We start from the raw sequence: 26,006 nt of genomic DNA, 5'->3' as shown, positions 1-26,006 counted from the left end.
GAAAACAAAATGAACTGAAACTAAACTGATGAATATTGATACCTGGAAAAGTTACATACAATGACAGTACATCTTTATGTTCTTTAGGTTCTGCATCCTAAAGAATGCAGAGATGCAAAGTGTGAGATACCAGCAACATTAAATTTGGGAAGGGATTTAGAATTGTGGTGAAGGTTTACAAATATTTTAATAGTTTTCCGTATCTAAAATTATGACAGATATTTAAGCCTGTCCTACTCTAAAATTGGTTCAGTTCTAACATGATGTGAATTTCTTACCTTCTGAGCAGGTTTCAAACTGTACTGATGTCAAAAATCATGGAAGCACATTGAAAGAACCAAGATCAATTTTATGGGGTTTTCCACAAGTATAGTAACGTACCATCAAAGAGAAGCACACTGTTATATTTCATGAGCAGATACAATAAGCAGCATAAAGTTCAACTAACATTTCAAGGTAACGCAGAAAAGTAATGATGAACTCTGGCACATAATTTTTCTCTTTTATGGGAGGAGATACTGAGTTGGTATCAGTTTAGAATGCTGACAAAACATAGTCCAATGAAGAACTACAAAAGTAACTACCTCAACTTAAGAGCAAATACTTGATACTACTGAAATGCTAGTAGATTCTTATTCAATTAATTACAAGTTTATGTGGCTTGGAGATTTAATTATTTTACTATTTTCACCTTTTCTTTCCATCATGCTAAGCAAAAAATACAGATACGACTTATCTCAAGCTGCAGCAGTTTCTTCAAAGTTGCAATGGTTAGTATGAAGCACTTGCAACCTGGCATTAGAACTGTATTTCCAACAAAACAAACACTCCACCTCAGAAGGATTAAGGAGAAAATTATACGAAAAAGACTAGCCTATATTGTAAAATTCTAAATCTTGAATTAAAAGACCCACTTCAAAATAATACAGCTTTTAAACTGAAGCATGCCACTATTTGCAGACCTAACATTAACAAATAGAGTTTGTTTAGAGTAAAAATACTGCTAAATTAAATACCTGAAGTGGAGGGGAGAATAGAGAAACCTTAAAATGAACCTCAAGGTGTAGTCCTAAATGTGCCTCACAGTTCATTTGATCTCATAGCAAGCTATTCACAAATTCTTCTGAGTCAGTAATTTGAAATGACTGTTAGTCAACAGATTATGCAGAGGCAAACATGTTATGACTTCGAATAAAAAACCTTCCTACAAGTCTGAACAGACTACTTCCTCCCACAGGAGACAGCTTTTAATCCTCAACTTTTACTAGACTTGCCATTTAAGGAAAGATTCATTTACAGCTGTGGCTTTTGGCACACAGAGATGTTCAAAATAAACTATTACATGTACCAAACAGAATTTTAAATCATTCCCCATCCCCCACCAGCAGCTACTCCTACAAACCTGTTAAGAAAGGGATCAGAACTATTTGTAGTCATTGTTCTCAGTTCCTGAGACATTCCAGGAGATGACACGGGATTTTGAGATCCACCGTCTTGTTCCATTGTTGGAAGCTGGCTACGGAGAGCCAATTCCTAGAACAGCAGGAGTGGGAGAAAGAAAGACCATGTTAGGCATTTGGAGGCATTTTTCAGATATAAAACCATGACATTATAGGTAATTGATGCTTTTACTGTTTCCAGTTACAAGATTTAAAAGAAATTAGGTTTCCAAAGACAAGACAAGAATTTTTACTGCCTTCAATGATAATGAAAGTTCCACCAGTCAAGCCCAGTATTACAGAGACTTCACTATACCTGTATTTATGGATATAAACATCTATATGTTTACAGAGCTCTTTTCTAGTTCACTTTAATATCTTCTGCTAAGTCTATTCTTAAGATCAAAAAAAGAACTGTTAACACTTTCTGACCCTTAAGAGCTGTGTAGCTCTGCTGATCAGCACTTTTCCCCCACGTTTCTTTTCTCCATTCTGATTTATTCCCTGGTCTCCTTTTCACTTTGCTCACTTTATTCAGCAAAGTTTACAGTCTGTCCCTACAAGTACCCATTCACTCCTGTTTGAGGCATGCATTTTGAAATTTCTGATTGATCACACCAGTGATTTGTCCCATATGTAAACCTTAAGAGCTCCTTAAATCCCTAGAAATTTCTTTTTAAAACTAAGATGCTGCAGTTCAGAAATTACAAATATAGATTTTGCATACGTATTTTTATGCATCTGACTGCACCAACTTGAATCAATCCATCCATAAAGCTTGTTTAATGAAAGCAAGTTTTAATACAAAATACACAAAATTAAGGGTGGGTGGAGATAAGCAGCATTTTATGTACTTTCCAGTGCTCCCCCCCGTCCTTTTAAACAAGAAATCCGCAAGTTACACATGTGAAAAATAGAGTAATTTCCTTCAAGAAACTCTCCTAAAGCATCATTAATGGCTCTTCAAGTCTTTGCTTTGTTAATGTAGAGACTGGCAAAAAAATTTACTCGCTATCTTGTTACCATTATTAGTAGTAAGTGATTTCCAGGCTGTGCCTGGGAAGCTAGTATCAAGCAAAATGAACCTTGTCAGTCTTGGCAATACTCAGTATTTCTCACTTGTAAAATGAGAAGTCTTTATCCACTCTTAGTTATGACCCTAAGGGCTACCATAGACTTTTAATATATAAAGATAATTCTTCTCCAATTCTTGTTCAAAATTGATTAAAATAGATTATGCCAAATATTGAATGTTTCCCTACCACCTGCTTTTGTTTTCCCTTTTCTAATCTGCATATGCTTCACTTCCATTCCTGTGTATTATTATTCTACAATTGCTTTAATTATCATAGAATCATAGACTAGTTAGGGTTGGAAAGGACCTTAAGATCATCTAGTTCCAACCTCCCTGCCATGAGCAGGGACACCACACACTAAACTATGTTGCCCAAGGCTCTGTCCAGCCTGGCCTTAAACTCCTGCAGGGTTGGAGCATTCACAACTTCCTTGGGCAACCTATTCCAGTGCCTCACCAAGTTTCATGTCTTGTAGTAGAAGGTTTTCTAAAACCAAGCATTTTAGACCTCTGCAGAAAGTGCACAAACATACCACTGGTTTTTGTGTTTGTCACACCCAATAGCCTACTCCAAGTAAATCCAGTCCTCTGCTCACCACCACTTACTTGGCCACTGTTCTAATAAACAGTAACAATACTCGTACTCATTTCCGGATCACTGGATGGTAGGCACCTTTTAATAATTTCTATAGGCTTATCGATATGATTTTCATCTGCCATCTATGTATTTATTATGTAATATAACCAAATGCAAAGACTATATAATGACGTCTTACTTCACAGCTAAGTTTACAAACTTCTGTTAGTCCCATCAGCCTTTATACAAGAAGGTTGATACACAGGTGGACTGAATCCATAAAAATAAAAAATTAAAAAAAAAAAAAAAAAAAAAAAAAGGTTTTCTTTCCTGGAATGCTTTCCAAATGGCATTCTGAAGAAGGTACAAGATCTTAGAGCAGCCCTCCCAGAGATGGCTCAAGAATTGCTCATTCGCATCAGTCTTTATGCTGCTCCTTCCTCTGGAGACTAGAGGAAGTAATGGCAACCAAGTCTTCTCTTTGCTAAGGAACTGCCTTCATGTGATGTAGCTACTTTGAACTAATTCTATCTTGCTACTTGTCCAATGAAAAAGGAAGAAGGGAAAATTAAACATCACTTGATTTTGCACCACTCCTTTTAGAATCTTTTCAGCCTTGGGTTCATACCTGGAATACAGCACACCTTCCACCTTCACTCTGCTGGCAGAGCTGTCAATCAGCAGGTACTCTGCTCTTACATATCTACAACTACCTGGCTGTGGCAACAATACTGTCCTTTCCCCCTTCCCTCTTGCTTCGATGTGTGCATCGCATTATTTCCTTGCACTGCAGTCCCTGATGAGGATGAAGAGGAGAGGTAAGACAGAGACAAAGAAGAAAGGGAATGAGAAGAGGGAAAAGGGGGATAGGGAGAGGGAGAAGAGAAAAGAAATCCCCTTTTCAAGAGCTCCTTACAGCAGGAAAGAAAAAACCCACAATATTCTCTTCTGTACGTGAATAAAAAAAAAAAAACTCAGTACAGAGGAATAAGCAACTTGGAAAAATGGGAAAGTTACCTTTGTATTTTCTAAATCCTTAGAGGGTTAAGAGAGAGATTGAAGTTTCATCAATACATGAACTTAGGTAGTTCATGGTAAAAATAAATATAGCTCAGACACTAGCCAGCTTAAAAAAAAAACCCCAAAAGTAAAAATCAATCACACTTCACTGAAGCCCCACTAAAAAGAGCTGTACTAAACCAGGAGAGATAACTGTATTTTGACTATTCTTTGGAACGTACAATGGAGTGAAATATGTCTCTTTAATATTAATACTACTTTTATACTTGCTTCAACAACATTGCTAAAAGTGCAAAACTGCAACTATTTTTAGCTATTTATAAGTAGCATTACTGCTGCTTCTTCAGGAAGTTCTGGAGGCAGAACTACAGAACTTCCCAATAGAAAGAATGTTATTCCATTAGTCATTCAAGTAATAAATTTACGTCAATCTGGGAGTCTGAAAGAGAAAGGAATTACCAAAAAAGATGAGCTATTCAGAAACAAACACAGAACAATTTTTATTCATACCCTAAGATAAGCAAAGTTTTCTACCAGACCTAAAGAGTGTATTAAGGCTATTTTTCCTAAAAGGTGCATGTAAGGGAAGCTAAACTTGTGTTACTTTAACAATGGTCTTTGAATTTCTTCATCCTTATAAAACTGATTGTTTCCTATACTTAAAGAAAAGTATGTATGGGAGTGTACAAGCCTCTCCCAGCTCCAGAGTAATGTGAACTCTAGGCTTTTAGTTTATGCTCTAAAATACATCCTTTATTAGAAGTATTTGAAGTCTGGAGGCAAAAATAAAACCATGACAAAATCCTGGCTTAGATTTCTATTACTTGATCTCATCCTATTTCTGTAAGCATGTAAAAATTTTTTTAAGTACCTCTGGGAAAATAAAAGCTTAGCATTCCTATTGTTAACACGAAAGCTGAATTTTAGTTATTACATAAAGATCAAAATGATCTGTCATCTCCTTAAGCAAAGTTATTTTAAAAATAAGGTCAGCATTGTGTAATTTATCTGGCTGACCTTACCCTTTTTTTTTCCATTCATAATTGCATACAGATTAAGATTAAATTTTACATGAAGTTCCAGGTCATTCATATCATGTCCAAATTAGCTTTATAAAATTACTCTCTTCAGAGGATTTTTATCTTCATCGTGCATTTGAGGAAAGGTAAAAGGCTTCCTTGGGCAACTCATATCACAGTCTCACTGTACTGAACATATGATACGCTACTCTAATTGATATACCTTTTTTATTTAGTTAGTTTAAAAGGGTGAATCATAATATTTCTGCCCCTAAACACTGCTCAACTATCCAAGGATCCACAGGATTCACTGTGCTGGGAGAGAAGTGTTAGGGGAAAGAGAAGATCATGGCACTTATGGGCAGACTTACAGCACCAGTTATTTCTTCAGACTAAATATTTATGTTCTTTTTTCAGGACCACAAAGTTTCAGCATGTGCACAAAAGGAAGAGGGAGAACACATGGACAGATGAAGACAAATGAATTCAGCAATACAGCGTTATGCAATTAGTGAAGAGTAAGGGGGAAATATAAATCTTTCAGTGTTGCAATCATGGAAACCAGGAAAATTAATTTAAGAGGCTGATGGAGTGATAATTAATTGTATTGTATACACTTGGCAAAGAACTCAATGCTACGCAGGCGCAAGTAAGGCAGCATAAACTGCAACAGGCATTTGTAAATAAAGTCTGGCTTCTTGTCTGCCTTTGCAGTCCTTTGCTATGCCACTGCTTCCTGCTCCTCTTGCTATCCATCTGCCCATGTCTCCACAGTGCACCTGCCCAGCCGGGAGCACCAGCAAGGCAGGTACAAGTCAGCAGGAGTCAGCACTCACGGAGCCTGGGCAAAGCTGGATGGCCTCCCTCTGCATCGTTTCGTTTCTAGCAAAAGCTGTTATTCATGGACATCTCATACTCAGGTCAACATGACTCATATCTTCTGCTGACCAATTGCTTTAGCACTACTTCTGTGATTCAGTTTTGCAACTGCAAGCAGCACCAGTGACTGCATGAAATCCACTGCAGTGAGCTACAGCTCTTATACTGACACAAAATGTGTCCTGAAGCAATTAGGGGCACAAAAACCAGACAAAGGCAATGAACATAGTTCTGATTTACTCTATAGACTTTTAGACAGGATATTTACCTATAAAGACTTACATTCACGAACAAGTAATACAATGATTTTGCTAATCCGTAAAGCTTAGGTGCTGCAAGTGGAATCAGAGCTGCTGACTTTTCAAGTTATTCATATAATACAAGCATTTTCCCTACTGTTCAACTTCCAGCTACTGAGACTCAGCATTTCCCACTCAGAGCAAAAGAGAGCGTGAAACTCAAATTCTACAGCTCCTGCCACACAAACTAATGAAGTTTCGCTTAAATCTACAGTTCTCAAAGGGGAGTGAAGCTATACTATTTCAGAAGTCAAAGAACATTCTAAGCACGTAGTTCCCAAGGTGGCTGAATAACAGCAATATGCTTTTGCAGTAAAACTGAGTTCCACATTTTGTATATTTTGATGGCAGCCAACGTACCCTCAAATCCAGCCACGTGAGACTCCCTTTCACTAGCACTTTCCTATTAATGTCCAAACATGCTTGCATTTTCTAGGCTGTATTTAAAGTAGTACCTGAGCGTACTGCTCATCAAAAATACCAGACTTGACTTAAAATATAATTATGTCAAGGAACATCTTCCTAATTTCTACAGCACATCCAACTCCAAGCTGAAATTCCAGATGGTTTCACAAAGCTTTCTGTTGTATTTAATAGTATTTACAAGTTTAGTTTGTTAGTTAAGGCAGAGGAAGACGTGTGCCTTCATCTCTTAATCACTGTGGGTCACAATCCAGGGGAAATTCCACAGTGACTTTTGCTGATAGTTACAGATGACCTTTGACTGCATATTCTTCCCCCTCTCTTCATCTGGAAGCAGTATTTGTATGGCCATACGCTTAAGTCAGACAACTGACCCAGCTGAAAAATGTTTTTTCTGATAGATCAGGTGTCTGATGTGTCCTGAAGTGTAGCCACACCAATGCTTCAACTACGAGATTATGAAAAAACATCAGACACATCCTGTTCTGCTTCCTTATTATTAAGGCAATCTCTGGCAGACAGATGAATTTAATGGCTTAAACTGCTATTTAAAGCAGTTTTGCCAGAGCACGTCTACTAGACCTCAGTCAGAAGTAATTTTATTAAGAAGTAAATATTTTGCTTAAAAAACACCACACAACTCCCCAGCTGCAGTCTTCACCCTGGTTTAGGACAGCTCTAGACAGCTGGTTAAGTCTTCTTCTGAATTAATTTCTGAAGTCACGGCACTGCATAGGTGTGCTGCCTTATGCGCAAGCCTCATGGTACTCTGTAACAAAGCTCTACGCAACTGATGAAGAGTGACAGGTACTTGACGTTACCTGAACTGATCTTTAGCTACCTAAAATACAAGTACTTTCCTAGAAACAGATGTGTATATAGAGACAACATGCTAAGGTTTTTATTACACAATGAATTTACTGCAACAGATTGAAGAAGTCAGTTCATTAATTACAAAGATTTTGGAAGGTAGTCCAGTGAGTAACAGTGGTTTAGTTACCTAATGAAGTAAAATATACCTGCTAACAGTAACATACCGACAGTTAAATGAAAACTGAGATAAACACATACAAACTTGATTTTTGCCTACTTGGAACCTTCAAGTTTCTTATCGTATCATACATGCTGCTCAGGTCCTTTATGTGTATGACAGTTTTCCACGATATTCTGTTATTGATTTTTGAGAGTAAGAAATCAGTAATAATTTCTGTTCACTGTGCAAAAGAAACATCTAATAGAAAACTTCAACCACAAGGGACAAAGAAAAACCTAGTACTAGTAAAAAGAGCTATCAAGTGAGTAAAACACAAGGGGGAAGACAACATTTACTTCCACTAAAATAAGAAGTTTCAGTTATTATTTGTGACTATTGGTTTAAAAAAGTTCAATCTGAAGCAAAAATTTTTAATGGGAAAAAAACTTTGTTGGAAAGACTCCTCACTGTGTCCTAGCTGACCCTCTTCAAAACTTCTCATATAATGCATCTCATATAATGCATCTCATATAACGCATCTCAAATACCAAGCAATAAGGCAAATTAAAAGCATGGGACATAAAACAGCTGCGAATTTCCTGCAATTGACTCGTCATTTTCTTCCTGCATCTTGTAAATATAATTTTCAAAAACATTTCTGTATACCAGTGGTCATATCTTCTCTGGCCAAAAAAGCCATGTTCAAAGACCAAATGGCTGGCTTCAGTGCCTTATCTCTGTAAAAAGAAAAACAACAAACCCAAGCCACAACAAAACAGCCCAACAAAAACCCCCAACCAAACCCCAACATCAAATGCCCCCCCCCCCAACAAGAACACACTGATGAAATCAAGACAAGTCATTTATCTTGTTAATCTAGGTCAGCTTCAGATAACAGAGGGACAGGAGAGATTCAAGGGATAACACTCTTTGGGATTCACTAGGAATCTGTGATAACTGTTGCCCACCATTTCCACTAATATTTGAACACAAGCAAACCTTGTTATTTAAAGACATATTACAAGGAAGAGATAGAAAAAACCCAAACTGAACAACCCAAAACAAAAGTCCCCCAAACCAAGTCCTCAGTAAAACTTCCACCTTCTCTAACATGATGGAAGTTCAAGAATACAGAATTCAAGACTATATTTGTTTTTAACAATGCCTTCCTTACTTTCTAGAAAACGTCCCATATATCTGACAGTAACACTGCTTTGTATTGGTATATATGCAAAGTGACTTTAAAAAAAAAATCTTTTACTGAATAATAGTGTCCTAAGAAATGAATACTTTCCTGGAATAGATTCTTTGCAGATTCTTCACTGAGTAGGGGAATTTCCAGAATGTCACTCAAAAATTGATAAGCAGTAAGTCTGGGGCAACACGACAGAGAATATGAGAAGCAGTTCATAAAATATAAAGGACAAAAAAATGGAGACAGTGAACAGAGAGCACATTCCAGGTATGCAGAACTACAAAGAAAGCAGCACAGGGATAACAGAAAAGTAGTTGGAGAGCACAACTGAGCAGGGAAGCTGGGCTGTAACTAGTTCTCAGACTAGTTACTAGATCTTCCTTTAATGCTAGAAATAAGCAATGCATATGGAATGAGCAAGCATATACAGAGGAACTTATCACATAACCAGCTGTGTAGTGTGCTGATCTTACTAGCAAGTATCCTAATATTAGTGGTAGACAAGTGATCTTCCACTCTTAGCACAAGAAGGTGGTCTGCACATCCAAGAATAATGCCATCAGTAATTTAACATTATTTGCCTCTATCTCAGCCATTGTATACTAAAAGGCAAGAAATCTGTTACCTAACATCTAGCCAATTTTATGATTTATACAAAAGTTGACTGACATCTACTTTATGTGAGACACTGTTGACAACTGGATGCCAATTGCAGGAAAATGGAAGGAGAGCTTCTGGGGATGGAAAAATAGTCAAGTCACTCAATCCCTTAACTAAGACAGGTAGGCATCTTTAAGATGTTCATAGGTAACTGATGATGATGAGCATAAGTAACTGGACAGATGTACATCCCTGGATGTACCAATAGCTATTGTTTATACACAGTACATATGGAAGTTATAATTTTTGCTTCAAATACCTTTGACTTGGCTGTTTTTAGAAATGTAGTAAAATACATCCTCATTTAAACAAGATAAATACATGCAACAAAAGAAGCTGAGCAATTGTTTAATCTTTCTAGGAGGTATTTAAGTGCCAAGGCCTCCACATGTAACACCTGGAATGTTACCATCACTACGGGATACTACAGTATCATGGCAGAGAGATAAAAACTGGCAAGGACACAGTGTTCACTCAGTAGCAAAAAAACCCTGGCCAAAGAAATCAGTACAATGATGGCACTGCATCCAGGTTAAGTGGACAAAAATGTCAAGAAGGAAGTGGAGGTTGGTCTGGATGCAGGATGTTGGACTGGAAGACCTTCACCAGTCCCTTCCAACCTATTTGACTCTGAGATTAAGAAAAGCTCAGAGATCGGATTAAAAGTTAAGAAACATTTCTCAGTTTTTTTAATTCATATAAAAGAGATACTTCATTAGAGCCAAGCTTCAAGAACGTTGGTATCATAACATTTCTTCACAAACAGAACACCTCTAAAACAGACTTAGTCTTCCCAGAATTAAGAGCACTGGAGATATGCAGATTTTATTTTCAGTATCCCTTGAAAGAACATCTAAAATTTAGCAAGAGAAATTATTATTCCTCCCCCAAGCACAGCTTCATCGTCATGAAAGTATGTAATTTCTCTAAACTTCTTTATTTATTTTTTACCCCCACAAAGGAAAGAAAGGATCTGTCAAAACAGATAAAGTTGAGCAAAGAAAAGTTAGTTCCTTCCACAGATTTTTCACAGATTCTTGCAGGATGTACAGATTGGGACTTCAGTAATGGCATCACTGACGGAGACAGACGGCATCTGCCTCTATAGTACAAGGCCTCAAGAAGCATTTAGAGACCAGTTTCCAGAATCAGTTCCACATGTGGCTGCTCACTACACGATTGAAGTGATGCGTGAAAACACAAAAAATACATGTAGATGATACATCACAACACAAATAATCTAGCATTATAGAGCTTAAGTTGACACGATTGCCTACTTTTCTATCCACCAGATCACTCAAATGCAGCTTGACTCATTAGCAAGCGCAGACTAATAAAACTGATCCCAGGCAGGTAAGTATACAGGTAATCCTGGTATGCAGCCCATTTATATGTAACTGGAATCCTGATTTTTGCATAGAACTTTCATCAGTTCCCATCACAAACAAAACAGAGTGACTACTATTCGTACATTCTTCTGGTGCTTAGTAAGTGTCCCTTCTGACCTAATTATGGCAGAAGATTAGGTGTTTCCAACTGGTGTGGAGGAGTGTGCTTCTCTGTTTATTCCCTTGTATATCAACAATTTCTAAGAAATTTTTTTCTCCTCCATAATAGGATCTAATATTGATTTACAAGATCATTATGTTGTCAATGTAATGGTAAGTGAATCAAATTATTACATCTCAATTAAAATGCTTCCATTTTAGAGCTGCACTGATATTACCAAACAGGGAAGTACTTCCATAGTGCAAGTACTGTTTCTAAGGCCTGAGGTTCCTATTTTGAAGATGATCTTCTCAGGAGAACTATTAATGTACAAATTTCTCAGTACTCTTAATAATGCAATAGTACACCAGTACTCATGGCTTCCAAACACAGGATACTTTCTTTTATTATGTTTTTCTTGCCTAATGTGTATAGTGTTTTTTCTTAGAAAAACAACTTACAGTACAAGCCAACATAAATATTGTCCTAAGAACCAGCAGATTAGGAATGTTAGCAATAGCAAGCAAGAAGCTCTCTGAATATATCCATAAATCCACTTTCAGAGATTCATTCCATATTCAACTTCTCAAGAGCCTAAACAAAGCCTACATTAAACTTTATTAGGCTTCACATTTTGACCAATTGTCTTTCACTCTGAGCTTGGGAAGCTTCTGAGAATTACTGTTTCCTACACAGAAAACGAATCTATGCAGGAGCCTGTCAAACCAGAATAATTACATATTATATCCCCATAGCAATTATTTTGCTAATGTAATCTCTTAAATATTTTTGTTACACTATGCATGCTTAAAAATCATAAATATTTCAAGTGACTTTTTATTAACTGATTACAGCTATCCTTCTTTAAGATCATACCTGTTTAAATAAACTGATAAGAATATTCACATGAACAGTACTTAAAAGTCACAAACTACTACCTTAGATATAATGGGAGGTTTGCATTAAATACACATCTTGATGACATCAGGACTGGAGCAGCAGTATCCTCAAGAATGCTAAACAAGAAGATTGTTTTCAATGCAGAAAAATGTGCAATGAATTCCTCATTTGCTTTTAAGTATTGATATAAAGTTGTGGTAGTGCAGTACTCTTAAAAACTATGTTAGGGTCATGGCCAGAAGTGGTTCAAAAATGTGTACAGCAGAGCTAGTTGGGCTTTTTGTTCCTTTGCCTCTTTTAGAATGCCTTCATGTAGCAAAAAGTTACCCTGCTAGCCTAATTTAATGCTTTCATTTTTCTAATTATGCTGAAACATCAGTTAAGAGCCTACCTGATGTTTTGGAGAATTTGCTGTGCTGGGATTGATATTCCGCAATGCCTAAGAGTAAAAATAAGATGGATACAAATTACTTTAGCTGCATGGTTTGCCTATGCAGGCTGTCTTATAAACACCATCTTGTAGTATCAAGCCCCCAAACAGGCCAGATGAGACAGAATAAGGGAGTCAAGAAGCTATGAAAATCATGACACAGTGAAACAGAACTCACAGATTTACTGAGGATGCATATTTGACAGATAAGCTCAACAACCAGAGAGAACAACATGAAGGGAACTGGTTGTCACCTGGTCCAAAGTTAGTCAGGTTCTCAATGACAACTGAGACAAGAAGACAATTAGAAGGCCTACCTAGAAGCATGCTAGCACAAGGTAGAATGTTTGTTGGTGGATTAATTGCAAAGCAGGAACAGCAGAAGCCCAGGTGCTTAAGCAGCAAGAAAGCCCTGATGCCACCTTTGCAATGTATTCTTACCTAGAGTATTATAAAAAGTTAGTGGCTGTAAAGATGACCCATCTTACACCAAGAGATACTGAAGATTCCTACAAAACAGGACTTGACTACAAAGGGGATAATGGGAGTGAGACTTCAGGACAGAATACTGCAGGTGATGAAGAATGAGAAAAACTGTCTTTGAGGACATTAAGGTATCCTCCTCTCCTGAAGAAAGACCCATCACCCAAAGTGAAAAGGGAACAGGGTAAGATTTTACGTTTTCCTCAAAGAAAAATTAGTGCTTTCTCTACCAGCATCAAAAAACCCAAAGAATACCCTAAGTATCTAGCAGAGACGGTATTAACTCTTGAAACACACAGATGGAAAAACTGAAGCAGAAGGTGTAAAGTCAAAAGGAAGTCATGCCCAAATTCAAAATCCAGTGATTCAAGTGTCCAGACCTACACTTTAACATTTGCTACAGCTATATTCATACAGTAGAAAAATACTGAAAGGAGTAGGTGGAAGCCTCATTATCAAGCTTGAAATTCTTCAGCATAAGAAAATCACAGGTTCAAAATGCAGCACGAGTAATTCACTTGTTTCATGCTCCACTCCACTGTTTAACAGGTAAGATTTTACCAACAAGGCATCTTGTGTAAACTTTAAAAGTACTTTGAAATCCTACAGATTTGACAGGTTCTAAAAGTGAAAGCCTTTCCTCCACTTAAAAGGGAGAACTAAAGCAGCTGTGGGAACCAACTTCTTGATTTTTGCATGACTCAGAACTCAATGAACATGAAATATAATCTCACGAGGAATATCCAATCGGATCAACAGTCCATGATGTCATCCTAACAGTAAAGAAGCCTGTTCTTGGAAAGCTTTGTTAGACAGCAGTAAGAGAGGAAAGCAAAATCCTTCAGTTTACCACGTCAAATGCTTCCACTACCAAGCTGATACCAGTAACAGAATGAATTCAGACCTCAAAGCTTTTTGTATAGTCACTGGTATTTAGGACCTACTGAAACAACTTAGCCAAAACAAAACATAACATACAAAAGAAATAGTGGAAGTAGGTGTCTAACCTGTGGCCTCACCTGCCGAAGCAGTTCTTGATGCTTCAGTCTCAGTCTTTCCTTCTCCATCTGTAGCTGCTGAAGTCTCATCTGCTGTTGCTGGTTGGAGCTACTCCCACCCATCACACCACCCTGGGGACTCTGAGGGGCCAGAGGAGGTGGCTGTTTCACTGGAGCACTTTGGCTGATTCGCTGATTCATGGCTAAGGAACCAAAACAATAAACATTTAAAAATGAAATACAAAGACACATAAGGAACGTATTATCCTTAGAAGGCACAGTTTGAAAACTTTATAAAATTACAAGCCATGACAGTACAAAACATGCAGCTATGCTGATATTCAGAATATGAAATGTGTTATTCCTGTAAAATCAATGCAACAATCTCATGTTTAGAGTATACACTTGTTCCAAAAGCTTCTGAAAACAGTTAGATGTGTAAGTTGGTGAAAAATTCAAAGTAGTAGTAAAATATTTCAAGTTTAATGAGAAGGACCTGTCTTCTTCCTAATAAACTATTCTCAATTTAGACACAAATAATACAAAATCACTTTTCTTATTCATGTGAAATCTTAAAATAATTAAACAAGAGAACACACAGAATGACAAAACAGATTATCTCACTTATATCAAACTACACGTGATTAAAAGCTACCAGTCTTCTCAATGTAGTGCAAGTCATGGAATAGTTACGGCTGGAAAGGTCTTTAAGATCATCTAGTTCCAACTCCCCTGCCATTGGCAAGGACAACTTCCACTAGACCATGTCACCCAAACACTAGACCATGTCGCCCAAAGTCACGTAACAATCATTCACATCCTTGTCACATCAACTTTTGCGTGCAACAGGCTCCACTGAGGGCATCTTGACATGCAAAATTAGAGCTGGTACAGAAATGGAGATGAGTTACATAGCCAAAATACTGCCATCGATACAGGAAACATTTTGCTGATGCTTCATTTTCTTTTACCCCACAGAAGTACATGATGCATCTTTTCTGGAGCATGGAGAAGAAAAATTGCCATTTTGTATGCTTAATGCACACTGAGAACTCATCTTCCCTTCCCCCACAAGAGCAAGACATAAGACAATTTTATTTTATAAAATAATGCATGACTGGGATGCATCTACTTGACAGCCCTTGATTTTTCCCCCGCTCAAGACTAGTATGTTTAAAGTCAGCAGAGGCACTGGAGTTCCCATAGTGAAACAGAGGGCTAGTAGGAAAGGCTGACTGTATTACAAGGGCACTATTTTCAGGGGCTTTCAGTTTTGGAACTAGCTCTCCATCTTGTTGTCTAGAACAGTTTAAATCTGTTAACATTCAAATATGCTGCAGAATGCATTTGTCGAAGCAGTGATGGGAGAGTGGTACAGTTTTGCTTTTTTTTTTTCCTGGGAATGAGGATTATGGTTTATGGGAACTAGGAAAAAAAAAGGGAGTTAGCTTCTTTTAGGATGACAGGCTGCTTTGGTGCAAAGAAAGCCATCTGTTGTGGAGGTTTGAATCAATGTTTTCATCATATACAGAGGATTCCTGGAACACTAACACTTCTAACTATCAGAATAAAGGAGAATTCTCATAAAGAATCTGTATCATCTTTTCTCTGAAAAGCCCTTCAGTCTCCCCCATCTTATGAGTGTTCAACTTAAGTTACAATCATGTTTTTCTTCAGTTCCACAAAAGCCTAAATATATTTATCTCAAAATAACAGTAAAACCGGCTGCTGTTTTTCAGCCTTGCTCCTTTTTCCCCTTCTCAGAGCTCATCTTTCCATTGAGAGGTAACATATGAAGATGAAATGCCATATGCTCACTGGGATAAGAACAGAAAAGTAAAAAACAGTTACAGACTCATCTCTCTCTAGTCTACCTTTTCAACTACTCCATAGGTCTAGCATAGAATCAATAGTCTAACGGAGAGATGGGTCACATTTTCTTGAGTCAAGTCAAAATAAAATGAAGTGTCAGCTTGAAGCAATTTGAAATAGTCTTTTGTGTAGTTACTTGCAAGACAGCTTCATGCATATGGTCATGATAAAACTTCCTACAGGTAAATGAACATGTAAAGCAGGAATAGAAACTGAATCTCAGTACCAAGTAGAAACAATAGACTGAATACAAAGGGTTAGAGGTTCAGCTCCAAGCTGCAAGTCCTATCCTGCCCCAGCAGGGAAAAAAAAACAGAGGGAAGATAATGCTGCTGTGGATGAAAGCTTAAAATCAAGCAGTTGATCTTAAAAGACATCCAGTACCACTTCACCATCAAAACTGAACTTCAGGAAGAGGTGACCAGGATGAGCCAATCAACCAGCTTTGTGACATGACCTGTGGTCCCTAGGCCAGGAACAGGACAGGTTGTTGCTCTGTTGAACAGACAGAGGGTTCACATGCCCCAAGACACCAGGAACTGCAGAAGTTTCAACAGCAGCAACAGCTGTCCTGCAAGGACCTGAGAACTGAACTATTAATTTACAAGCTCCACTTGTCCTCCACTAGGCAATACGCTGTAAGACTGACAGCAATCGGAATAGCTATATTTACCATATTAGGCTGAAGCTGAAGCTACAGAGAGCCCACCTAGCAGCTCTAGACAAGCTGGACACTGCTGGAGTGGGGAGTACCTCCTTCCTTCTCTCTTTTACCAAGAATCCTATCAAGTCTTGGATAAGGACCATGTCTTTTGCTTTTCATATCTTAACTTTTCACCTTAAAAGCAGACAACGAAGGGGTTAGTACAAGACAACAGAAAACAGCCTTTTCTTGCTGTTAGCTAATTCTGCAACTCAAGCAGAAGTCTGTGCTACATTTCAGAAGTTCCAGGATTCAAACCCTGCTATTAAACCAGACAGAAGGTCAATTACAGTGGAAAGAGGGACAAAGGTTAGAAAATAACAAGCATGTGAAAGAAGCACATCTAAGCTAAAAGCAAACTACCTAGCTTGTAAAAATTAAGTACCCAAAACTGAAGAACGTAAATTTTCTTTTAGTTAAAAAGGCTGCCTTTATGGCCTAGTCTCCAATTTATGTAATCCTGGTTTCGGAGTCCCTGCCTCATGCCGTTCACAGAAAAGTCATATTACAGATAACCTCATAAAAATTTAACAGGTTCTAACCTTCGTTAAACACTTAAGTGCAGTATCACTAACATCCCTTCAATGTGTTATGAATTTGGTTTTCCTGCACATACCAGACAAGTATTACTCCAGAAATAATTTCCTTCTCATGCCAAATTCTGAATATTTTATGTATTGTTATCTTTCTCACAGTAGCTTGTATTATTCTGGTTCTCTCATCACAGTTTGCCTCATTCTTCTCATCTACTGACTTTGCAATTAAAACTGTAAGAAACAAATCATGTTTGACCGATGTTTTTCATTGTATTCCCACATCCTATATCTCTGAAATGTCTCCTAATGTCCATTTTCAAAGTAATGTTTCTAAACTAAAAGTGTATCTAAACCACCGATAGATATCATAAGATACTGAGACTTCAATGTATATTTAATATTCATCAATAAATATTTGGGGAAAATTAATAATATGATTTTGTAAGTATTCAGATACTGAACCTAAAAATTTTCTAGAAACTAAAAAGTTTCTAGATCTTATTCAAGTATCCATTAAAAGGATTTTTCTGAGCATTTTATTATTTCAAGAATGCAACTGCAGAAGACTTCAAATTGACAAGATTTTAAACTGTCCTCAGAAAAGACCAGGGAGATGTTTTTCATATAAAGGAACTATTTTAACTGTTAAATTAAACTTAAAAGTTGGCACATTAAAACAAGATACTGTTAACTGAATTTTACTGACTTAACAACATACTCAAGTGAAGAATCATGGAAAAAAACATCACCACTAATAACACTGAATGATTTTCAGCTATCTATCTCAGCTGATTACACAAGTATCTTCAAGGGAAAAAGGAAAGAAGAATATAATTCTCTATAGTGTCCAACACAATATTTAAAGAAAAAAGGGAAAACACACTTCATTTCCAGTGACAGGAAAAAACAGAGGGGTTAAAATTTTTATTACTGTGGGTTTGGGGTTTTGTTTGTTTTGGTTTTGGGTTGTTTTGTGGTTCAGGTGTTTTTTTAATTCTCAACTCTCCATTACTTACTGAGGACACAACTGCAGAAATCTGCACTGTAAAGAATATGCTTATCAACGTGATCTCAGATAAGTGCATTTTATTTTTCCACACCTCATGGGTTTGTGATGATCCTGACAAGCACAGCTCTTTTTAAGTACTTTGAATTCAAAGGCAAAGGGCTTCATTTATCTATTAGTTAGGACGTACCAGTTTTCTAATGCATCCTGTTCCTTACCTTCCATGGCTATGGAAAACATTTAAATAAGGGGCTCTGCACCCACACAGCAGAGTCTGCAAAGACCTCACAGGCAGAGAAGGAACAAACAAGTCTTTGTTTCTGGAAGAGGGGGATTTGAGGGAGGAGGAGGAGGGGCAGACAAGTTAAAAACCATGGGCAACTTAAGACAATAAAAAAAGATCTTGCTGTCCTAGAATATGGCTTAGCTTCACTATCTGCAGAATACAGTCAATTGTAATAGCTGCAATATGCTGTTGAGAACAGAGAATTAGTGGTCTTCAAATGTTACACATTAAAAGGTCTACTGCCTGAACTCAACAGCAAAATGCCCATTCTGTACTGTAGCAGATAATATTTTACAGTTACTGAAACAAGTTTATACTGCTGCCTACATCCTTAATGGGGGGGTGTGGGTGGGGAAAGAGGGTGACCAAAACCAAATCAAGAGTGAGAAACAATTACCATTCATCAGAGTTGGAGAGAAAAGACCAGCAGATTGTTAACAACTCAAACATATAAGGCTAATTCTCTCCCAAGATCCTATGCCAATTAAAATCACACATCCCATGGCACAGACAGTTTGCAGAAACACAGCACCTCAGCACCTTTCTCCTATGCAGAATTACATGCAAAGACTGCTGTAAAGCACCCATAATGATTAACAGACACAGCTGAATGTTTAATGAGTTTTCTTGTGTATTTATCATTTCAGCCTTCAAAATTAAACCTAATCTTAATCTGCAAATTTAAAGACATTATTTATTCAAACAACAACAAAGCTCAGGGTTTGAGCATACTATAATTTACTGTTCTTAGTAATAAGAATCAGTGTTTTCATTGAGAGAACTGACAGAGAGTATGTGTCTCCTTCAGCTTCATTCGGAAACTAGACAGCTTTTCATGCATCATTTTTGGCTATGGCCAGGTTTTTGAATGGTGCTAGTTTGCAGCACTGCAACGAAGGCTAAAAACTTCTTTGATTAAATTGAAAAGAGCTCTGAAAAAAAAAAAAATTACCAGCGGGATTTGAAAGAATGAGTCTCAGAAGTAATAAAAACTTGTTCCAAGTGGCATTTTTTACAGAGATTCGGTACAACAATTTGTTGTTTAATCAGGATACAAGTCATGTTTCTGGACTGCACTCTTTATCATGCATTGCTATGTTACTTTAAGGAAATCCCAGTTTCAGTTTCATAATGCTGCTGTTATAAAACAACCTAAAAATTAGCACAATAAAATATTCTATTGTTTTCAGTCTACAGTTAATCTGAGAATCTTGGGGAGTTTACAGTAACGGAGAAACCTGAAATAGATTACTTCTCCAGATCATTTTGCTGTCTTAAGTGTACAGATAAATCCTAGTCTCTCAGGTAAAAATAAATATTCACACACTCCTGAGCTGGGCTCCTGGTTAACGCAAGATACATCCAATGAAAATACCATCCCTTACAGAAGCATGTCGAACTACAGACTGGTTACTCTGCATTTAACAATTACTTGTATTCAAATTAAATTAGTATTTTTCTTTTTGTTTTTCTATCACTACAGCACATGCTGATTAAAATAATATGAATTAATTTAAAAAGTTCTGAGTTTTCTTTGATAAAGCTGCTACTGTTTTTAAAAGTCTTCCTGTATCCTCAAAGGCAGAGGTGAAATAGTTGGATTGTTTGACCACGCTAAGACTCTATAGCATCCACAGACAGACTCTTAACGCACTGGAAACTAAACTTGAGTAAAATGCTGTTGCAGTTGTTCATGGATCTCACTTTTTCTCCCCTAGAAGTCAACAGTAATATTTAAAAAGCATGTTCACTCAAGGTATGCCAGTTTCAGAAGAACTGAAATATTCTGGCCAGCCAAAAAAGCAAATCTAAATGAGATTTATATTATCTATAAGCTATAAAAAACTTCTAGCTCAATAAATAATATTAAGCAATAGCTTATAAGAAACTACAAGAAATTATCTAGCTGTAAGAATAAATAAATAGCTATAAGAAACTTCTGCTCAGTGCATGCATATAAAAGGATTTTTTTTTTTCAATTCTTTAAAAATAAATATATTTTAATTTTGGAATTCTAACTGATTTTTAAAATGTTTGACTTCTTTATTTTTAGATCTTCATACACAATGGAACTGACAGTATTACACTGTGTGTAACATTACTACAGGAGAACTATGTAAAACACCTCCACACAGAACAGATTACAAGGAGAAACCTCAACTAATGTCATCAAAGTTTAAACTGTATGTATGAAACACTGAAGACTACAGAAAGTGCAGGACTCTGAACTCATCACGGTCCCACGTCTGTCTGCTGAATATGTGGCGAAATATATCAAAGCTAGTCCACATTTTAGACCAAAGTTTAATCAGCAAAGAGTCTACATAAGGGTATCAGCTGCAGTTTCACTGCTCAATCACTACATAATACTTCCTGGGTTAATTAGGTCAAAAGACAAGCTTCTGTGGGGGAAAAAAAAAACCCAAACCCAACTTTTTTTTTTTTCCTGTTTTAATAAAGATTTCCTTTAATTCATTGAGTGGAACAAACCTTGTGCATATGCACATGAACATCTGCATAAACCCATTAGAAATCATTACACAGAAGTTACAAAATCCAGTAAAAAATACTCTAATTAAAAAAAATAAATCAACAGTGTGCTGTCAAAAACCCTAGTGAAATTGTTTTCTGTATATAAGAAACAAATCATGTTTCAACATGATTGAATTCAAGAAGGAAAAAAGCTGACGCTCTTTGAATTTTAGATTATATATGATTAGATACAGTATATAATTATTGTGTGTGTATATATATATTTAGATTACAGATAATTATTGATGTGTTCAAAACGATTCACCTTCAATTTTTAACATAGTAGTATGCTCATTAACAGAGATGTGCAAACTGCAGTGTTAAAAGTATATCATGGAAAAAATGCCCCCCTATTAAGAGGACAGTTTTCTTTCACGGTCACAGCTGTTCTAGCCCAGCACTGAAGGTACGCATTACCTTCACTGGCATAAGGACACCATTACCAATAAATCTCCTTTCTCAAAAAGGATTAAATTATTATGAAAACAAGACAAAACCCCAAACAGGTATAAACTTACATAAACCTACTGCCCTGACAAATCCCTAAAAAGTGAGGGGTTCTTTTTTCCTTTTTATTAGTACATAACTCTTCTATATAAAGTAGGTAACTGCAACCTTACACAATACTTGTGGACAGATTTAACAATTTCTTCAGTGAACTGCATTCAGTGGAGATATCAAAATACATCCTGCTTTTGAAGAAATAAGATTTCACTTTCTGATGAACAGCTAATAAACTTTTATTGTCAATACTACAATGGCAGAATCCTCTATTACAAAGGGATGCTTACCAGTGAAATTATTCCACCTCTGCAGATCCAAAAGCAGCTCATTTTGACAGAAGTCACTGATTCACTGAAAACTGCTGCTATGCCATCTGACCACATTCCCTGACACACACACCAAAATACAGAAATCTTTTCCCCATCCCAAGTGGCTGCGAACAAGCCCTTTTCATTTCTTGCACTACAAAAAAGGAAGTAGAAGATTCTGATGTGAATTCTCCAGTTGTTATCATCACTTCTATTCCTTTTCCTACTTGTGTATATCAAGGAGCTACTATACACAGAACCCCTGTGGCCCTTCACATAATGATATTAAACACTATCTTTCCTTGCCCTCCCCCTAATCCAGAATTCATACAGAACTTCAAAAAAAACACTAACATAGTCATTAAGTGGGAGTGATAAAAATAAAGTTGTGGCAATGATTTCAATCTGAGGTTACATCTTTCGCTTTATTCCCCATATGGCAGCTCAACATTTGAAAGAACAGAAGGAAAAGGACTAGGCGTGTGTAACACTGGTACTATCACTAGTAACAAACCTGTAAAACTGAAGTCTGGAATAAAGTAACAAGAAAACTGAAACAGTATCTTGTTTTACTCCAATTCCTGCAGACAGACTTGTCTGACTTTTCTAATGGAGTACTACAGATTAAACACAAGACTGATATTAACCCACTAGATGTGCAGAAATAAACTGCCAGTTTCTGGTATTTTCCCACTTCATGTCCCACCTTTGAATGTAACAAGTACCTTCAAAAGGCAAATTACTTTAGAGCTGCATTTCAAAAACAAGTCCTATCATCTGCAAACTCAAATAAGAGTTTAAAATCCCATAAATGGTATTTGATACAAAAGCTGATTCTTGGAAACTTCTACCAATAAAACTGAACGATTCAGAACTTCAACTGGTTCTAGGAAATTCGATTTTATAGAAAAAACAGATGTTCTACTTCACCAACTTCAGCCACTCAGAATGCACAGCTGACCTGCTTCCTATCCTCACGTTCTTTTACTATCAAGGTAAATTATTAACTTATCTGGAAGTTAAAAAAATAAAAATCAGCAAGATCTGTGCAGAATGACCAACAAACAATAGCAGAAGGTAGTCAAAGACAAACCAGTCCAAAACACAAACTCAATCTGACAGTCCAATTACCTTAAAGAAATAATCTTCTAAATAAATAAATGCATGAATAAAATTAATTTGAAGCCTCTTACTATGCAGCCTGCAAAGGCACTGAGAAGGCAGGACAGCCATGTTTTTACCAGATGCTCCACTAGACAAGAATCCTGCTGACACAGGCCTAAGGACCCCCCCTTCCATCCCCATTCCTTTGATCTCATGTCATCTTTTATGATTGGCTGTGCTTGCACAAGAAGACCCTCCTTTCATACGTAGTTCTTTTCTAGATCTTAAAGTTTGCGAATTCTCCTAATGCAAAACTGTTCTAAGGTCAAACACGTGGACTTGGATGATCAACATGTGAGCTACAAGAAGACTTCACTGCTGCTTAAGTGGTACAGCTGAAGACCTCAAGCCCACTTCAAAGACGTTATTTGAGTCTTGGAACAAAGTCATTATCTTCAACTTGAAGCACCCAGGTTTTAGACCCAGCCTATTCCACACTGGGTATTCTGACTGGGACTCTTTATCTGATGTGTCAGTCTTGAAAGCCTGCTCCAAGAAAGAATCCATATTAACTATACCCTTTTATTTCCTGTTTAAAAGCACAAATGCAATACCCAAATTCCCCTTACCAAGTAAGTCAGTAGGTGTGTCCGCCTAAAACAATTTCTTCAAACTAATCCTCCTTCCTCTCTCTTTTCTATCTACGTTAATGGAAAATTACCAGCACTACTTTCTTGAAAGAAGAAAAAGGAGAGGAAAAAAAAGGTATATGCACACCTACTGGAGAAAATAAAGGTGAATGCAAAGCTTCCATCTGATGAGGAACATACAAATACGTAACGGCTGTCTCCCTGGAAGCTGGGAATTCAGAAGCATAAGGGCAAAAACTCTTCAAACCTTCTGCTTCTGAGTACTGGAACAGAAGAGTATGTTTGCACATACCATTCAACAGCTTTACTGTTTTCAATCATTCTTTAGATTCGTCAAAGTTGCAGTATCAAGGAAGAAATTAATGTCCCCTGTTTCAATCAACATTAGTATCACTGTACTAATCAAAATCTTCAACATGACAGAGAAGAATTCACTTAGGGTTGCTTCTGAAAGTGTCAGTAGTCAAAAAAATAGTGAAAACTAAGCCCTTATATTAAAACACAGAGAAAGAAAAGGGTACGATGGTCCCCAGGGGGGAAAAAAAACCCAACAGGGTTTTCAACCTATATCAAACATAGGAAGGTAAACTTCTGAGTCATTCACATGCTATTTAGGGTCACAGCACGTATTTGTTGAGGATCTCCACACGATAAATAAATGAAAGGCTCAGTAAGCTAGCTCTGTCAAACAGGTTTTTTTGTTCTTTACTGGAGTGACTTAAGGAGGTCACAAGTAAGAAAGCAAGAGGAATAAATTTTTTTATTTTCTTGGCTTAAATGATAAAAACATAAACCACAATACAATACATACAACTTAAGATTTCAAGGAAAACTCCTTCAAGCTCAACAGCAGCTAGCAGCTTGTCTCTATTTGCTGTCACTCTAGATCAGAAGAGCCCACATGCTTTTTTTTCCCTTTCCTGCCCCTTTCAGTTACACTTGAGCTCTTTGACTGAAAAGGTCTGGAATAGATTAAAAGTCCGACCACAAAATAAAGAGCTTTGGCATGTACTCAAGCCTGTCTGGGATACACATACGCAGTGGGCCCAAAAAGGGAAGCTATGCAGCAAGAAACCCTCATGCAGTCTTTTGGACATTACTAACTTCTTTCAGTTTAACTGCACAGCCCTAACATTTGATGGAGTTTCAGCATGCACAAGACAAGTAGCTTTTGCCCTTATAGTTAAACCACAGTATTTACAAGGAGTACAAAATAGTTCTGTGAAACAAGATTCATCTCACTCAATACCTCAGTCAATTAAAGCCTTTTCTACATTCCTTTTTAATTTGAGCTCATCACTGGAAACTACAAAATAACACAAAGAAAAGAAAAATACATACCCTGCAAGATTATTTAAGTAAATATAATTGACCTGCCTTCTTTTAACTGCAAAAAGCAACACTGATGTTCAAGATGACTACTTCATTTTCAGCCTGATTCAAATATTAAGTAATTGTGAAGTTGCAAATTATCCACACACTCCCCTCACAACACGCAAACAGGTCTGCAACCCTGGCTGGTGTTAAAGCCAGCAGGGCCAAAGCTGACAAACTTCAATACACACCCCACCTTTGGGCTCAGGTTGCACACACAGTGGTTCAACCTGTCTGCAAACTGGTGAGTAGTTTATAAACAAAGTGTGACAACCTGGTGTTCTCCAGAAGAGCAAACGGATGTTTAAAGTAAGCACTCAAGCCTACAGAACAAAAATGCTGAAATTTCTAATAGCCATTTCAGAAAAACAAAACAGAACAGCAACTGTGAGTTTTGCAGCTCTGTGTTTATATGGCATTCATGGAGTTAATGCCTCTCCCAAAAGGGGCCCACAGTTGTTGTTAGGTCAACCCCTGTAAAGCTTCAAAGGCTTTGTATCCCCTCAGCCTGACCTACTCAGTGATCTGCACACTGTTTTCATTTAGTTGCACCAAGTCCAAAACTAAAGCCTGGAAACCACAATGATCTCGTTTTTGGTTTTGTTTTTTTTTCCCCTACTGTTTTTTCCATGGCTCTGGAAAAATAACTAAAATCCAAAGGAGTTGAAAATAGTAAGTTACTGTGAAAACAAATCAAGGGCAAATTAATACAGCTAATAATGCTTATACACACCAGTCATGGCTTTATACAAAAACTAAAGTTGGAATATCACCTTAAATACATCAGAACAATCACTTGGACCATCTAAGACACTAGTTTAGAGTCTCTTAATATGATATGTATTGATATTCATAGTAATCAGTGCCAATGTTTTACTGAAATATTTGCAGCTCTGCTCTTCATATAGATCGAAAAACATAAGAAAGAATTCTATCAGTTCTATTTTGTTACATTTTTACATCTAGACATTGTGATCCCTAATTTAAGTTACTATTTATATTTCCAGTACTACATAGTCTTTACCCCACAAGAAGATTATTAAAGTAGAAGCAACCAAACCTATCACTTCTCTCCATATTGTTTAAAACAAAGTTTTGTCATGATCATCACTATGACAAGCTGGAATTATAAGCTGGTATGTGTTTCAAGTGTATTTAAACAGCATAAATTATTATTTGACAAAGCCCTCTTCTTTAAGACAGCACAAAGGAACATAAGTATTTGTTTGGGAATTAAAAGATTCTTCCATGGTAAAGTTTTGCAGTATTACAG

The 26,006-nt window shown here is 36.9% G+C and overlaps 1 protein-coding gene across 1 annotated transcript in view; it reads right to left on the bottom strand.

Annotated features, from left to right (window-relative positions):
- Positions 1-861: 861 nt before the first annotated feature.
- Positions 862-26,006, bottom strand: part of LOC104411039 (yorkie homolog) — a gene marked incomplete at both ends in the record, with an annotated part of 33,549 nt that continues 8,404 nt past the window's right edge. The window contains 4 exons of the mRNA XM_010021364.1: positions 862-913; positions 1,403-1,533; positions 12,339-12,386; positions 13,880-14,061. Coding sequence (XP_010019666.1) covers positions 862-913; positions 1,403-1,533; positions 12,339-12,386; positions 13,880-14,061 — 413 coding nt within the window. The remainder of the gene's footprint in view (positions 914-1,402; positions 1,534-12,338; positions 12,387-13,879; positions 14,062-26,006) is intronic.

The sequence above is a fragment of the Nestor notabilis genome, unplaced genomic scaffold (assembly GCF_000696875.1).
Source record: "Nestor notabilis isolate BGI_N333 unplaced genomic scaffold, ASM69687v1 scaffold9949, whole genome shotgun sequence".
NCBI lineage: Eukaryota > Metazoa > Chordata > Aves > Psittaciformes > Psittacidae > Nestor > Nestor notabilis.
This window is presented reverse-complemented; position numbering and strand designations above follow the sequence as displayed.